Raw genomic sequence first — 14,982 nt, 5'->3', positions numbered from 1 at the left:
ATGGTTAAAGCTTATAATATCCTAATAAGACATATAAATCTACTAAGAGAACTTTAGCTTAAATTAAACTAATTATATATATCCTAGCTCTGTATTCCCCATTTAATAAAAAAGATAAACTATAACTTAAGGTTTTTTAAATCTTACTTACTTACTTGAATATAAATTAGTTAGTATTACCTAACTGCGCCTATATGAACATCATGCCCTGAATAAGAAACTGCTTCTTTATATAATAATATACAGCTTGCAGTAGCTTATACAAATGATAAGCTAGCCATGATGAATATCACGAGATCTTGGAGTAATTTTACGATTCAAAACTCCAACCGTCACAAGGCAAGACTTTTAGACACGCGATTAGAGCCAATTCTTGGAAGCAATGCCCTCTCCTACTGGCCAACAACCCCGAACTCAACAGAGCGCCATTTAAACGCTCTGATTCGTCGCAAAAACAATCGCTCCAGTAGGTTTGTCCACAGGAAGGGCGTGTTCATTAGCCTCCCGATCCTCTTGAGCCAATGCTTCTTCTATAGCCTTCCTCTCTAAGTCCCTCAGTATGTCGTCATCATTCCCCACGTCCCAATGACCCTTCTTGATCTTCAAGCCCTTGGCAAGCTTAGAAATCTCTTTCAGCTGCATCTTGAGTATATCCGTTTCAACACCGGTGAGGTTCCCAAGTTCTCTCAGCTTATCTGGATCAGTTATGGCGTCAAAAATCAGAGACCAGGATACACTGGCTAACGGCCCCACGAAAGGTATCAAGTTTAGTGCCGATCCAACGAGAGTCTTTATGATGCCCAGTAGGGTGGATTCATCAGCAGGCTTGAACACGTATTCTATCCCCTCGTTCTTAGAGATATGAGCATCCATCCAGACGTGATAAGGACCGAAATCGTTACGGGATATCTGGTGATATGGAGGACCACCATGTCCTCCAACGGAGCTGGCACCCAGGCTGTTCATGTATTGAAAAGCAGGGTGCTCATAAACTTTCTGTTGCTCAACTCCCGGGATTGGGGTCACCGGAAGCCCAATAGGAATTTCAATAGGATTCATATCTCTCATGTCGATAGAGAGAGCGATCATTAGCTCAGCGATGCGTATATCCAGGCATTTGTCCTCGAAATAATGCAGGCCTTTGTCACCCGACATGGTGTGACGATCCCCCTTATGGGTAATAAAGCCTACTGATGGGTGCCACTGTGCATCTTTCTCAAAGCTCCCAGATGTAAAAGGGATATAGATAGCATCGTGCTTATAGAAAAGCACCTGTGACACTCGGCAGAGCCCTTTGTAATACGGCTCAGAAAAAAGCTGAGGGAAATACAATCCTCGAACCGGCAGAGTCGTGTCAATGACAAGACGGGGGTAGCGCCGGTAGTCCGCCAGTGGAAAGGCAAGGAGCACAGCCTTGTTTGGGCCACGAATCCAACTGTACGAATAATCGGTCGAGTGGAATAAGGCCCGAGTACCACCAGACTTCCAGCCGCCATTCTCTTCAACGTGATACACGCTGGTGCTGGCATAGTACGCTATAGCATCTTTAAGTGGCGCATTTTTGCGGGTATAATCTCCTCGGGGGAAGCCCGGGTCCTTGAGGTCCTTTTGCTTCCAAGTCTGGTGATAGATGGCATTTGGAACGACCTCTATAAGAAAGTGTGAAAAGAAGCCCGCTTCAGTACGCATGACTTCGGGAAGAGAGTCAACTCGCAGAACTCCGCTACCCTCTGGCGGAGCAAGAGCAGCAAAGCCTTGAGAATGCTGTGACGGTTCTGGTGAGCTGTTCATTTCTGCTGTTGATGAGCTTGTAAGGCAAGTGGAGATAAGTATGGAGAGATCCTGGGACAGTTGCAGATCTGTGTCTGATGGAGTGATGAGAGTTCCAGCTACCTAGGCAACCCGACGGTTCTTATACTGAAAGGTCGCCGGTAGTCAAACAACCGCAGATGGTAGAAAAAACGTACTTAGAGTCCGGTACAGAAGAAGGATAAGTAGAAGGCCTCAATACGTGCCGTCCCGCGCCATCCCGCGCCATGTCTCAGAAAATCATTGTGTGCCGTGTTACGCCATACCATACTCTTTAGGTATTGTCCTATAAAGCGTAAGATTTTTCGTCAGCACAAATGACATATCATCTCCCGACGACAGTTATTGGCATCTGGTTGCCCTCTTCCACAGCTCAATGGGGAATCTGACACTTACATATGACGGCTACTATCCCGCCCCGACGATCTCTATGCCTTTTATTACTGACTGACGCAACAGAACTGAATTGGACTCATTATACGCGCCGTGGCGTCCATTCTGCCTGATCGTCACTGTCTGTGAAATCATGATTTCTGAGACTGTTACATCTGTTCTTGGAATAGAAAGTAGCAAGCTGAACTGCGATATGGAGGCATCGAGATCATGCAAATGTCCGAAACAGGGAACCGGTACTGGTCAAAGGAAGACAAGAAGGGTCGCCAGAGGGAACGTTGTTGAACTTTAGCAAAACAGCAATTGAAATATTCCGCAGCCTTTTCAAATACGTAGGATCATGACTAGGCTATGCGGTGTAATCGTTAAGTCACAAGTATTTCCCTATTTGGAGTCGATCCTTAGCCGTGGCCCCTCACATGCATGTACGACGTGTCTGAAAACGGTGGCGAAATACAGCCCATGGTGTAGGCCATCCAACTCATTCATGTGCAAGGAGCTTTCATTAGGGATCGCCAAGTTCTCATCTAGAAGCCATAAACGCAGAGCATCACTGTTCTCGTCACAGGGCCAGTGACATCAAGTATCAATACCTTTCCCGTCTAGCTTTTACTTTGCAGTCACCTTTTTCCCAACAACGGTTTTCCAAGTTCTACCTATTTAAATGAGCTATACCGTTAATCCATCTATAAGCATCGCGCAGCTATCAATTCAGGAACACACTACTCTGCTACGAGCAGTTGGGATGGTCCGTTAAGCCCGGGGAGCAGCATCATACGTTGCCAAGACATGGCTAAAACCCAACAACTGAATGCCGGAATTAGATAATTTGATCTCCGAGCGGGCTGTATAAATATAGAAGATCGTAACAGTCGCGACTCCATCGCGTTGGATGCCTATCACGGAAGTTACTATTACGGTATCTCAATCGAGCACGTACTCGATTATTTTTACAGTGAGGTCGACATTCCTCTAAATGAAGAACTTACTGTGCAGTTAAGAGCCGATAATAGACCGGTAAAAACCCATCAAGTTCTCTTTGATGACATTTATAAGCTCTGAGCCACAAGTATCAACTAGAAGTAGCCCATCTGACTCATGATCTACACAACGCCAGGAGGATAAAACCCTAGTATGCTTTGGATAACTTCCTTAATATAAGAGGCATTTGCATTAATTAAATACTATCATGAAAGCGCACAATATGAAAGTACTGCCCAATAAGAACAATACTCTATATCTATCTTTAGCTCTTGTCTTGATTCATCGCTTCTTGCAGACAGCTCGGTATGATATATCATTTTGATCGCCGTCTATACGAGGAAAGTGACTGATCAAAAGCATTTTGATGTCATGAAATGCTAAATTTAAATTCCCACTCTCAGCTGCCTTGCGATTGCTGGGGAGACATAAACTGTTATTCTTAGTAAGACGGCTAGGACGGCTCGATATATGCAATGATCGACACACCTAAGTTTATACGAGCTGACATCGGATTTTGCTTGAGGTAATTGGATAAGAACCATTTGAATTGTGCCCAACTGTGTTGGAGACTTAATCTACTCCTCAGCTGATATTGCAGACGTGGTTGGTCTAGTTACTAATATTGACTCTGCTTGCTGACCCCGGATGCATTCATAAGAGCATAAATATCATCAACGCTCCATCCTTCATCTTTACTATCCCTTACCATCACGCAAAAATAGCCTTATTACTCGCTTGCACTGAACCTTCAAACACCAGCAATCATGCAGTCCTCTATTCTCTTCCTGGCTTCCGCTATGGCCCTTATCTCACACGCCACTGCTGGACTGATTTCTCCTCGTGAAGAAGCATCCCTCGCCCATTTTGAAATATTCGGCGACGATAACTGCACTACTGCCGAAAGTATGGGCGAATTTAATCTCTATTCTGAGGATACCGACAAATGTCACACATTTCCCACGGACAAGGCCGTCAAATCTGTGTACATTTCTTATATCAACAATAATAATGCAGGCAGGTACTTCCCGTGTGTTTCTATATGATCACAAAGACTAATCAGAGCTTCGTTGGCGGTATACAGTTGGATTATACACTGGTCAAACCTGTTCAACTGGCTCAGACAATATAGATGCGAACTTTTGCTATGGTCGTTTTATAACCTATGGAAGCTATAACATTGTTTGAGCTTAATAGTAATAGTTTAGGAACTGTGAGATTATCCCAGGCTACACCAGCAGATACAGTTTGTCTTCTTCAGTTTTTCATTAAAGGAGTGACTACCCTGCGATAAGTCCTTACTTCGCGATCATAGCTGCAAGTCGGTCTGAGTGATATCGAATCTATTACTTGCTAAATAGTTCAGCAGGTAGATGGAGCCAATACAACTACTGCTGCTTATATGGCAAGGTGATAGAAAAATATAAATTGCAGGGCTTTTTCTAGGTTTAATAAACTGTAACGCCGGGGTAAAGTATAGATTTATACATAATTTGATATGCACCATAGCTTAGAGAAGAAGATACGACTACTTATGTTGGTCTCAGATATCCGTAGAAATCAGTCTTCTTAAATGATAATAAGGATGTAAAAGGAATTCGCATCTTACTCTATACTTAAGGTACTTAGATACTTCTATTTTAGGATAAACAAATATTACTAGTTACTATACTAACGATCCGTATTTTGTCGTCATTGCTAGTGAATAACCTTTAAACATCAAGAAGCTCGCATATAAGTGGGATAAAGATAAGGATCAAGGACATCTCCGTTTTTATCCGATGTGCAAGGGAGCTTGACTCGTTGATTGATTGCATTGATTAGTGCACGTAGAGATAACGTCCACAGACGCGTGCAAAAATTGCACGTGGAATGACGATTAGCAAGATGTCAACGTCTGCCAACAAGGGCCCTTGTGTATTTTAAGGGGTGGCAGAATTTTCACGTCAAAGCAACGCAAGTGAAACCTCCTGAATGATAGCAGAAACACAGCTGAATGATCAGCCTGGGCTCCATCACTGATTAGATCGACGAAATACTTAATGGAACTCCACAGTATCCTTGGCATTGGGCTGATATCGTCCGAAAACCTTTATCTCTATACATCAAAGGGCAGAGAAATGGTGTAATTGGGCGTTTGAGGCTCAAAATGGTCCCGATGGTGCCCGGCAGCTAATTTTAACCCTTGAGTTGGGTTTGTTCTAATCCTTGGCCGTTGGGCGGCGAAACGGAATGACCGCCGAGCTTCGGTCAGAAGCACTCCACTCTGAATGTTGACCGTGGTGAGACTGACAGCGTCTTCGCAACGTTATCTGGATAGCATTTTGTATGATCAGACAAGTAGGCAATGCCTCGTATCGTATATCAGGCAGTAGTGACAGTTGTTCATGATTATGGACTCATAAGAGGCCTCACCAGCGTTCTTATCAGTACAGTCCAGACCCCCGTGGCGAACAAAACCTGCTTGACAACCAACACCTTGAGGCTCGGCCTTATCTCCCCCCTAGTCCCAAACTAAAAGTATGACACCGACCATTTGGAACCGGCGCCGGCGCACCGGGCCAGAATCCGCGTAGCCTCAGCGTCACGTTAATGGGCAGCCCATTCATGCCATTAAAACCCGGCCACTAGAAATACAGTGGGTAACCCCCTGGAATGAGCCTCAATGCCACGGCAGTTCCAGCGCCATGGCCCACTGTTATGCAGGGTTTAGAATCTTCCATCACGGTCTCATCACGAGATTCTGGTCCATGTCATGATTCGCAATCTTCGTAATGGCCCCCTTTAGGCGAGGACCACAATGAGCCGACTAGTAGCGCTTTGAAAAAATGGCATCTCCATGGACTTTATCTTTTCTAAGGATCTATAAATACTGCACTGCGCTACTTTCGATTCTGAATTGCTTCATCAGAACATTCTTCAATGATTCACCATCAGCGCTCGCTACGGCTTATTAAAGCATTTACACTACCGTTCACAACACCAACGCAACATGGATCGCCTTCGAGATCTTGAAGTCCCTTGGACGGACTCAAATACCCCCACGCGCCGAAATTCGGTCGATTTATCTATTCCTTCGCCACCGGCTGAACACGACCCCAAGGCATTTCTGAATCATCATACAGCGAAATCGGCAGCGAAAGCTGATCCCTCACAACTTGAGAAGGGCAGCCGAGACGACAGCATCGATGAAGAGCCTTCACAACAAGAATTGTCCCTCAGACAACGCTTGCATTATTTCACGTGGGCTTGGTTTACTTTGCCCATGAGTGCAGGCGGTTTGGCATTGCTCATTCATGTACAACCTCATCAATTCCCCGGTTTGAGAATCATCGGTACTGTGCTTTACAGCATCAACCTTCTCATCTTTACGCTCTGCTGTATTGGTATGATATGTCGATTTCTGTTCAATCCCGGCGACTTGACAAAATCTGTCACCCATCACCGAGAAGCATTCCTCTTCCCAACTTTCTTCCTGGCTATCGCTTCACTCATCACCAGCACCCAGCGATATGTCATTCCCAAAGACGATCCCTCATATGTTTGGGCAACTGAGACCATCTTTTGGATCTACGTCGTTGTCACATTCATCTTAGCTGTCTGGCAATACTCGTACCTCTTTGCAGGACATAGCTTCAACCTGCAAACAATGATGCCGGGTTGGTTACTGCCTATCTTCCCAGTTATGTTGGCTGGTACCGTCGCAACTGTCATCTTGGACACCCAGAGCCATCTCAATCCTCTTCCCATCATCTTCGCTGGCCTGACATGTCAAGGCCTGGGCTTCTGTGTCTCCATGATGATGTACGCTCACATGATCGGTCGACTCATGCAATCTGGTCTTCCCAATCGAGAACACCGAACCGCGCTCTTCATGAATGTCGGCCCGCCAGCCTTTACAGCCTTGGCCCTTATCGGAATGGCCAATGCACTCCCTAGGACCATTTCTGGAGCTGACAACCTGGCTCTCAACGTCGACACTGTCCGCACAGTAGCTCTGCTCTGCGCAGTCTTCCTCTGGGCACTGAGCATGTGGTGGTTCCTTATCGCTGTTGTCGCAGTGGTCTCATCCCCACCAAAGTTCTTCCATCTTGGCTGGTGGCCCATGGTCTTCCCCAACACTGGCTTCACACTTGCTACTATCTCCATTGGCAACGAGTTCAAATGTGAAGGCATTCTCTGGGCTGCGAGCGGCATGACTATCATTCTTTTCATCACATTTCTAATTGTCTTCTCATTTAATATGAGAGCTGTTTTTGTACGAGATATCATGTACCCAGGAAAGGACGAGGATGCAGACGATCATTAGACATCATTTAGAATTGGGAGTAATGGTTGGGATTGGTTTGTACTATTAGAGATACCACGGGATATAGGCTTAGACAAAAGGACACAAAAGGGATTCAGAGCAACAGCGCTCATAGATAGAATCCCACCGGGATTAGAATAATTATCGCCAACTGTCATTCTCAACCATGTCGTCCAACTTGATGTAAATACCACTTCGGTTCCCACGGGGCCAGAAGGTTCGATATCAAAATCGTGCATTGACAGCAGGGAACAAGGATTGAACCAGCAAAGAATTTTCCTTTATCGGACGAGCTTTTACGATCCTTGGATCGTAATCGCAGGGATTTGCACGGTCTTACGCTTCTGTGAAACAGGGCCGATGAGCTCCCCTTTTTCTAAATGCGTCGATCCGATTCTCGGCGAGACTCGCTTCGGCAAAAGTGTCATTTTCGCCGACATTCCTTCGATGCTGTCAATAGCAACGAATGCTCGATTTGTTAATTTTGGATATAACTTGCAGAGAAATACTCGATAACAGCCGATATCTATACCTCAGGACATGATTCGTAATGAAGGTCAAAATTCTTTCTTTTTTGCGCCGTTCAAGTCAGCCAAGTACGGGGCTTCTTCCTGCTCGCTAACGGCGCATCAGCGATATCGCATCAACGACTTCGGGAGTCACTCGATACAGAAGTTGACTCGCTCGGACGATCAGCAATCGCATGATGAACATGTATCTGAGCACACGATTTAGCTTTTGGCGACCCGCAAATAAGAAATGGAAGCCCGGGTTTTTACGTTTTGCACTTCCAAGTATAGCAGCCGTCTCATAGAACTTGATGAGCGTTGCCGCCTCCCAGTTGCTCAATGTCCCATTCTTCATAGTTTCGAAGTCTAAACGCAACGAGTATCATGCAGTTTCTCATCAAACGTAATAACTGGATCTCCGAGTTACATCCAGAGCAAAAGATAAACAGAGCAGAATACTGTTCATAGTGAGATTCTTGATGGAAGCTTTTGGAAGAGTCACTCCTCGGGTACTACTCCTGATATCGGTTCAGCATCGATATAAATTCAATAGCATCCATCGTAGAGACCTCTTTGTTGTACTTGGATACTTGAAGTATGATAAGAGGTCAAGGAAGATTCTCTCATCCTGTTCAAATGTCGCAGTTATTCGACCCTGGAGGTATCCGGGGCCATTACATAGATGTAGGATTAAATGTAAGGACATTGCATGGCTAGAGTAGTCGGGTTCTCTTAATCGAGGAAGGCCTATTTCTGTTGGTGATATTAGCTCTCACGTACAACTCTCAACAACAGATAACACATTTAGCTCATAGCTTGGAAACTATACCATCTAGGCCTGACCAGGATAGATATAGAGAGCCCGCTACATTGCCCATTGATGATTCGCAAGGACGGTTAGATGCCTGTCGGGAACCAGTACCACTAATATAACACATCGAGGACATAAATCAAGAACGTTAGTATTGTTACTCCAGCCGCGAAACGGTCACTTTGGCTCGCAAACTCATCCGTGAGGCTCTTGTCTTTGAGGGCCGTGATCCCGGGAAGTCAGGGAGGACTGAAGATGAGTCACTCGGCGATAGATGACTTGAGGAAGCATATATGAATGGAGATTGGTAGGACTCAAGGCACACCGTATGCTTCCAGCCATAAAGGGCTTTATGTGAATGACGGAATTGAAGGTAAATAGCCCAAGGTCGCTTTGCCTAATTAGGTATGCATTTCGACGACAGCCTCTTGAATGACTCCATTTTTAGTACAAGCCAACCACTCGTAGCATTTGTTGAGAAGATGTTCTTGCTGACTTTGCATTTGCTGATACGTTATTGGATGCCGAGATTACAGCACGCGTAAGCACGGGACATTTGAGCCGTCGACTCATCGGATACGGCATCTATATAATTGACCGTACGGACTAGGACGGGGTAACTCACCTCGCTATATAAACCGTGCTTAACAGACATCTTTTGCAATGAAATAAGTCATATGTAAATAAATATTGATACAATTCGTTGAACACATATCACTCTTCGTCATGAGCCAGACGCAACAGCCATCTGACCCGACATTCCGGGCGTATAGCGCGCAGCAAGGCGCTACTTACGCTGAACATCGACGCAACTATAATCCCAAGCTGTACGATACAATTCTAAACTTCCATAAAGAAGGATCTGGGCAATTTAATACCCTTATCGACGTTGGCTGCGGGCCAGGAACAGCCACTCGCAGCCTTGCCCCTCACTTCAAGACTGCCTATGGACTTGACCCCTCAGAGGGAATGATTAGCACTGCGCGATCTATCACCACACTCGAAAATGTCAAGTTCGAGGTCTCTTCAGCTGAGTCTCTGGGATCTGAACTTGCCGACCCCATTCCTGATGGCAGCGTCGATGTAATCACTGCAGCCACTTGTGCCCATTGGTTTGACATGCCGCGATTTTGGGAGCAAGCTGCCAAGACCCTCAGACCTGGAGGTACCGTGGCTCTATGGACATCTGTTGATATTCGAGTCGATCCATCGATGCCCGCTCATGAAGCCGTGCAGGAGGTTATTGATGACCTTGATAATTTGGTCCAAGACTATCTGCTACCCGGTAATCTTTTGGTCCGCGATATGTATCGCGGCCTACCATTGCCTTGGACTCTTGATCCGCCTGTCTCGGTATTTGAACGGGGCTCATTCGTGCGCAAAGAATGGTGTACCGGTCCAGATTCTGAGACTATGTTCTTTGAGCATTCGCCGCCCGTTAGTTTGGATATCGTGGAGATGGTTCTTGGAACCGCTAGTCCTGTCACCAGATGGCGCGAAGCCCATCCTGAAGCAGTCGGAACGGAGAATGACGTTGTTCGTCAAATTAGAAGAAGGATTGAGAAGATCCTCGGCGACGCAGGCGTGGAGAAGGGCAAGGAGATGCTTACGGGTGACATGATTGGTGTCTTGCTGCTTATTAGGAAGAGGAGTGACTAGGTGATTTAAGATAGTAATTGACTATGGCATGCGCGTTGATAAATCTCACAATCAATTAACCTAGTTTTCGAGCTGACATTCTTGTTCGCGCAATTTTCGTGACTTATTATATCCGCGCTGTTACTCATCGTATGCATCACGAGGATCATGCTCTTTCCAGAACTTATCGTAGTCATCCCAGCTCTGAGAAGGGAATGCCAATGGAACTGTGATTGGACCAAATGGAATACCCTTCTTCTCAAACTCATCCAAGCGAGCCTTGGTCCTCTCCTTCGTCTTGTTGACGCTATAAATAGAGATCCTATGGCACGAGCTAGTGACGTGAAGACCCCAGTTCCAAGCCGTTCGGACATCAGGCGGCTGAGTGTTGAGAGAGTTATCCCAGCAGCGACAGACAATCTCAACCCAGCCCTCGACGTCACATGGAAGCTCAAACTCCCAAGTACGCCAGGTCCACTTACGCTTCTTGGAGAGGTTCTCAAGTGGGACGGTATACCAGTTGAAGCCACCGTCGTTGGAAAGCTCAACTCGCTCGGGCCAACGTCCGCCACCAGAGTAAGCCCAGCCCTTGCAGCGAATTTTGCCATTGTGGATGACAACTTGCTTTGTCCAGGGTGACATGATGGCAGAACTGACGGGCATCTCCTGGATCTGGATACCGTCTGTGAGTTTGAAGTTGTGCTTGCCAACCTGCTGAGGGAAGTATAGATACTCCTGGCTTTGGACAGGTGCTCTTGACGGCTCTTTGATAGCCTTGATGCGGTATAGCCACTTGACGCTGCGGGCGCCGATGTAGCCAAACACCACGATCCGGAGAGGGTATCCATGGATTTTGGGGAGTTCTTCACCGTTCATCTCCCAGGCTAGCATGACCTCATTGGCTTTGACCTTGGACCAAGGAACACTGACGAGATAATTCATCGTCTTGTCATCCTTGAAGTAGGTATCAGCACCGTAGAACTCCAGGTGCTTAGCGCCATCGATCAAGCCACCACAAGCCTTGATAACCTTCTTGAGGCTGATACCAACGTAGTTGGCAGTGCCAATTGCTCCTTCAGCCCAGGGGGCTTGGGGAACTTCATCACCTTGGCCAGGGTATTTGAGAATCTGCTCAATACGACGAGTTCCAGAACACTGGATTGTGACGTTCTTTGACATACGAGGGAACTTTGACTCGTCCATGAGTTCATCCAGTGTGAAGGATTTAGGGTTTGCGACGAGACCATCCATGAGGAAGCTGAAGTCTTCTTTGTTGATGATGGGAATTCCACCGTGATTTCTCACAAAGTGAAGGGAATTGGGGGTGAATTCCTTGTCAGTGACTAAGCGCTTAGGCGGCTCGCCATTGTAAGGGAATTGCAGGAGGTGCAGCATGTCAGGGTGTTTCTCTTTGAGGACAGTAGCCCATGAGTCTTCAGGTACGCTGGTGAGTTCACCTCCGATGGCATGGTGCCACATCTTCCAGTGCGTACCGGGAAGAACAGGGTTGGTTCCCGGGATAGGGCCAAGTTGGAACTCAGGGTTGGGGGGAAATGTCTGTGACGTCAAGATCTTGTGCGCAGCAGCTTTCTTGTCAGGGTAATTTTCCCACTCAACGAAGCTTCACAAGTCAGCTTGGCATGGTACACTTGAGAAGAGTCTTACCCAACCCAACCCTTGCGTTCACGAGTGAAAAGCTTCTCACGGTCACCGACCGACTTGATAGCTTCTTCATCTTTGGTGAGATCCCCAAAGATCTGAGGATCCAGAGCTACGGTCTTTGGTCCGGTTTGGTCCAGAACGGGAAGAACTGCACCGGAGAGACCTTGCTCGATCTTCCATTCATCAGGACGATTGGTAGTCTTCATGATTGAAAAGCAACAGTAAAATTAGTTTTGGGTGTGGGCAATTGAGGAGAAGAGGGGAAGGACGGCGAGCTCTGGGTTTAAGTTAACCTGCGTTATACGGCGGCAGAGAGTTCAACATGCGGGCGTCGCCCAAGGTTGTAACCCTACGATCTGCTCAAAACGATCTAGATCGAGTAAGACTACCAGGCCAATGATGAAGCAGACAGTAGTATACCCAAAAACAGCCACGATGTGAGATCATTGGCTCGATAAGCCGCGCCATGCAAGGAAGGCATTGAGTTTAAGCCATAGGGCCGATTTACCGTTGATGCCCTGAGCGGTGACACTGCTGTCTAATGATGTTGTCGTGAATGGTTGGTGCTTACGCTGTGAAAGTGGGGTCGTTATCAAGAGCTGACAGAGTTGGGATGCATCAGAGATCATCATGACAAAGTGGCTGCTGTACGAGTGCGGGGTCAACTTAATTCAATGGCACCCGAGCTTTCCGTGTAAGATTAGGAATGGTCGTGATGCAGGAAGGGGGGCATAAGATGAGCTGTGCTGCGTCCGTGAGGACAGTATTCACTTCGCAGTACGATCAATTGCAGCGACAAGACATCATCAAATTAGCCATGGTGAGTGTCAACTACAGCTTGTGATTCTCGTTGAAGGCTTACAAAAACCAGTCTCAGAACAATCCCATTTCGACTCTTGCCAATGGTACACGCATTCCAGTTCCTCTTAGTCATGTGCCTAACATTATCTAGGGCAACCGAGTGAGAACCCAGGTTCAGTTCAGCAAGTTCGCTATGGAAAAAGCAACGGCGGCCTCATCGTCTTGAGCGACACGCAAACTATTGAAGTACTTGCTCACTTTGCTCGTGAACGTATTCCAGAGAGGTACCGGTAAATCTGACCAATTTTGCATCATTGGCTGATAGCAGATCTAGAAGCGTACATGCAAAGGCCGCTGGAGCCTTTGGCGAATTCGAAGTCCTCGAAGATATCTCCCATCTCACCGACGCAGACTTCCTCACGGGCATCGGCAAGAAGACGAAGTTACTCACACGAATCTCGACCGTCGGCGGCGAGAAAGGCTCCAGCGATACCGTACGTGATGTTCGCGGCTGGGCGACCAAATTCTACACCGAGGAGGGTATTCAGGACTTTGTCTTCAACGATCTGCCCGTGTTCTTCATCCGAGATCCGATCAAGTTTCCGTCCATGAACCGCAGTCACAAGAGACATCCCCAGACAAATGTTCCGGATAACACGATGTTCTGGGACTTTCATCTGAACAATCCGGAGGGTATTCATGCTTTGATGCACCTCTTTGGACAACGTGGCATTCCTGCGTCGTTGAGAAACATCAATGGCTTCAGTGTTCACACTTATACCCTCAACAAGGCTGTAAGAACCATGCTAAGCCAGTCAAATCAAACTGACACCATCTAGGATGGTAGCTATGTCTACGTCAAATGGCATTTCCGCCCTGATGATGGAATTAAGACAATGGATGCAGACACTGCTCAGCGACTTGCAGGCTCAGAGCCAGACTACCACGTCAAAGATCTCTTCAAGGCTATCGAGAAAGGAGATTTCCCATCTTGGGGTGTTTACATACAGGTTATGCAACCCGATGAGGTCAGAGATGCTCCAATTGATGTTTTCGACGACACGTATACTTGGCCTTTTGAGAAGTATCCTCTCAGGCTTGTCGGTAGGATGACTCTTACCAAGAATGTAAGTTTCACGATACTTGAGGCTCTCAGGTTCTGATATATTGTCATAGCTCAACAATTACTTTCAAGATTTGGAGCAGGCGTGCTTTTCGCCTTCAAACATGGTTCCTGGCATCGGACCATCTGCGGATCCTGGTATGTAGATCCCTCCACGTTTACATCCAGAGACTAACTCGACACAAGTACTGCAAGCAAGAATGTTTAGCTACCCAGATGCTCATCGCTACAGGCAAGTAAATTGACCCTTTCTCGTTATATCAAGTCTAATAATGACTAGAGTCGGGCCCAATTACTTCCAGCTGCCCTGCAACAAACCCATCAACAAGGTCTACGCCCCATACGTCCGCGACGGCCCTGGCACGATTAATGGTAACTACGGGGGCGACCCGGACTATGTCGGCTCAGAGCTTCGCCCCGTCAGTACGAGCAAACGAGTTCAAGTGCCTACCCACGAGGATTGGTCGGGCCATGTCACCGCTTTCGCAACCTCCATCACCGATAAAGATTTTGAGCAGCCTAGAGCGCTCTGGAAAATTATTTGCAAAGAGCCAAAAGGCAAAGAACAGTTCTTGCATAATATCCTTCCAACGCTGAGCGATATTCCTGATAAGATGAAGGATCAGGTCATTGGTAAGTTTTCTATAGCTACAGAAATGTTGGGCTGCCATTTACTAACTTCGTCTCAGAGTATTTCGGGCGCGTTGATGGGGATCTGAAAGCTTGTCTAAAAGAGGGTCTTGGGAAGTGAGAATGATGGTTCCTATTCTATGGTCATAGTGCTAGAGACATTCATTCCACCGAAATTGACAGGAGTCTACAGAGTAGTTACTGGGTCGTTGCCTGAGCATACTTTTCTCGGCGCGTAAATCGTTTCAGGGCAAGATCTCCAGGGACCAGGGTGTGCTGGAGACCCCCACTAATATGGCGGTGCTGATCACTGTAA

At 46.7% G+C, this 14,982-nt stretch overlaps 6 protein-coding genes across 6 annotated transcripts; 4 read left to right on the top strand and 2 right to left on the bottom strand.

Annotated features, from left to right (window-relative positions):
• Positions 1-429: 429 nt before the first annotated feature.
• FPRO_06605 (uncharacterized protein) lies at positions 430-1,791 on the bottom strand (the record flags this gene model as incomplete). The annotated part of the gene is made up of 1 exon (XM_031228463.1): positions 430-1,791. One exon carries the CDS (start codon positions 1,789-1,791, stop codon positions 430-432), a length of 1,362 nt encoding a protein of 453 aa, XP_031078797.1.
• Positions 1,792-3,950: 2,159 nt separating this feature from the next.
• On the top strand, positions 3,951-4,514 carry FPRO_06606 (uncharacterized protein; the record flags this gene model as incomplete). The annotated part of the gene is made up of 3 exons (XM_031228462.1): positions 3,951-4,204; positions 4,387-4,429; positions 4,479-4,514. The coding sequence occupies 3 exons, from the start codon at positions 3,951-3,953 to the stop codon at positions 4,512-4,514; spliced, it is 333 nt and encodes a 110-aa protein (XP_031078796.1).
• Positions 4,515-6,175: 1,661 nt separating this feature from the next.
• FPRO_06607 (uncharacterized protein) lies at positions 6,176-7,492 on the top strand (the record flags this gene model as incomplete). The annotated part of the gene is made up of 1 exon (XM_031228460.1): positions 6,176-7,492. One exon carries the CDS (start codon positions 6,176-6,178, stop codon positions 7,490-7,492), a length of 1,317 nt encoding a protein of 438 aa, XP_031078795.1.
• A 2,046-nt stretch (positions 7,493-9,538) lies between these two features.
• FPRO_06608 (uncharacterized protein) lies at positions 9,539-10,471 on the top strand (the record flags this gene model as incomplete). The annotated part of the gene is made up of 1 exon (XM_031228459.1): positions 9,539-10,471. One exon carries the CDS (start codon positions 9,539-9,541, stop codon positions 10,469-10,471), a length of 933 nt encoding a protein of 310 aa, XP_031078794.1.
• A 120-nt stretch (positions 10,472-10,591) lies between these two features.
• On the bottom strand, positions 10,592-12,318 carry FPRO_06609 (uncharacterized protein; the record flags this gene model as incomplete). The annotated part of the gene is made up of 2 exons (XM_031228458.1): positions 10,592-12,071; positions 12,116-12,318. The coding sequence occupies 2 exons, from the start codon at positions 12,316-12,318 to the stop codon at positions 10,592-10,594; spliced, it is 1,683 nt and encodes a 560-aa protein (XP_031078793.1).
• Positions 12,319-12,848: 530 nt separating this feature from the next.
• Positions 12,849-14,787, top strand: FPRO_06610 (putative catalase isozyme P; the record flags this gene model as incomplete). The annotated part of the gene is made up of 9 exons (XM_031228457.1): positions 12,849-12,932; positions 12,984-13,017; positions 13,065-13,197; positions 13,248-13,707; positions 13,753-14,040; positions 14,090-14,174; positions 14,245-14,272; positions 14,317-14,669; positions 14,726-14,787. The coding sequence occupies 9 exons, from the start codon at positions 12,849-12,851 to the stop codon at positions 14,785-14,787; spliced, it is 1,527 nt and encodes a 508-aa protein (XP_031078792.1).
• Between the last annotated feature and the right edge of the window lie 195 nt (positions 14,788-14,982).

This window comes from Fusarium proliferatum, assembly GCF_900067095.1.
Source record: "Fusarium proliferatum ET1 genome assembly, contig: FPRO_scaffold003, whole genome shotgun sequence".
In the NCBI taxonomy this organism is placed as follows: Eukaryota; Fungi; Ascomycota; class Sordariomycetes; order Hypocreales; family Nectriaceae; genus Fusarium; species Fusarium proliferatum.
Note: the sequence above shows the minus strand (reverse complement) of the source record. Positions and strands in the feature narration are given on the sequence as shown.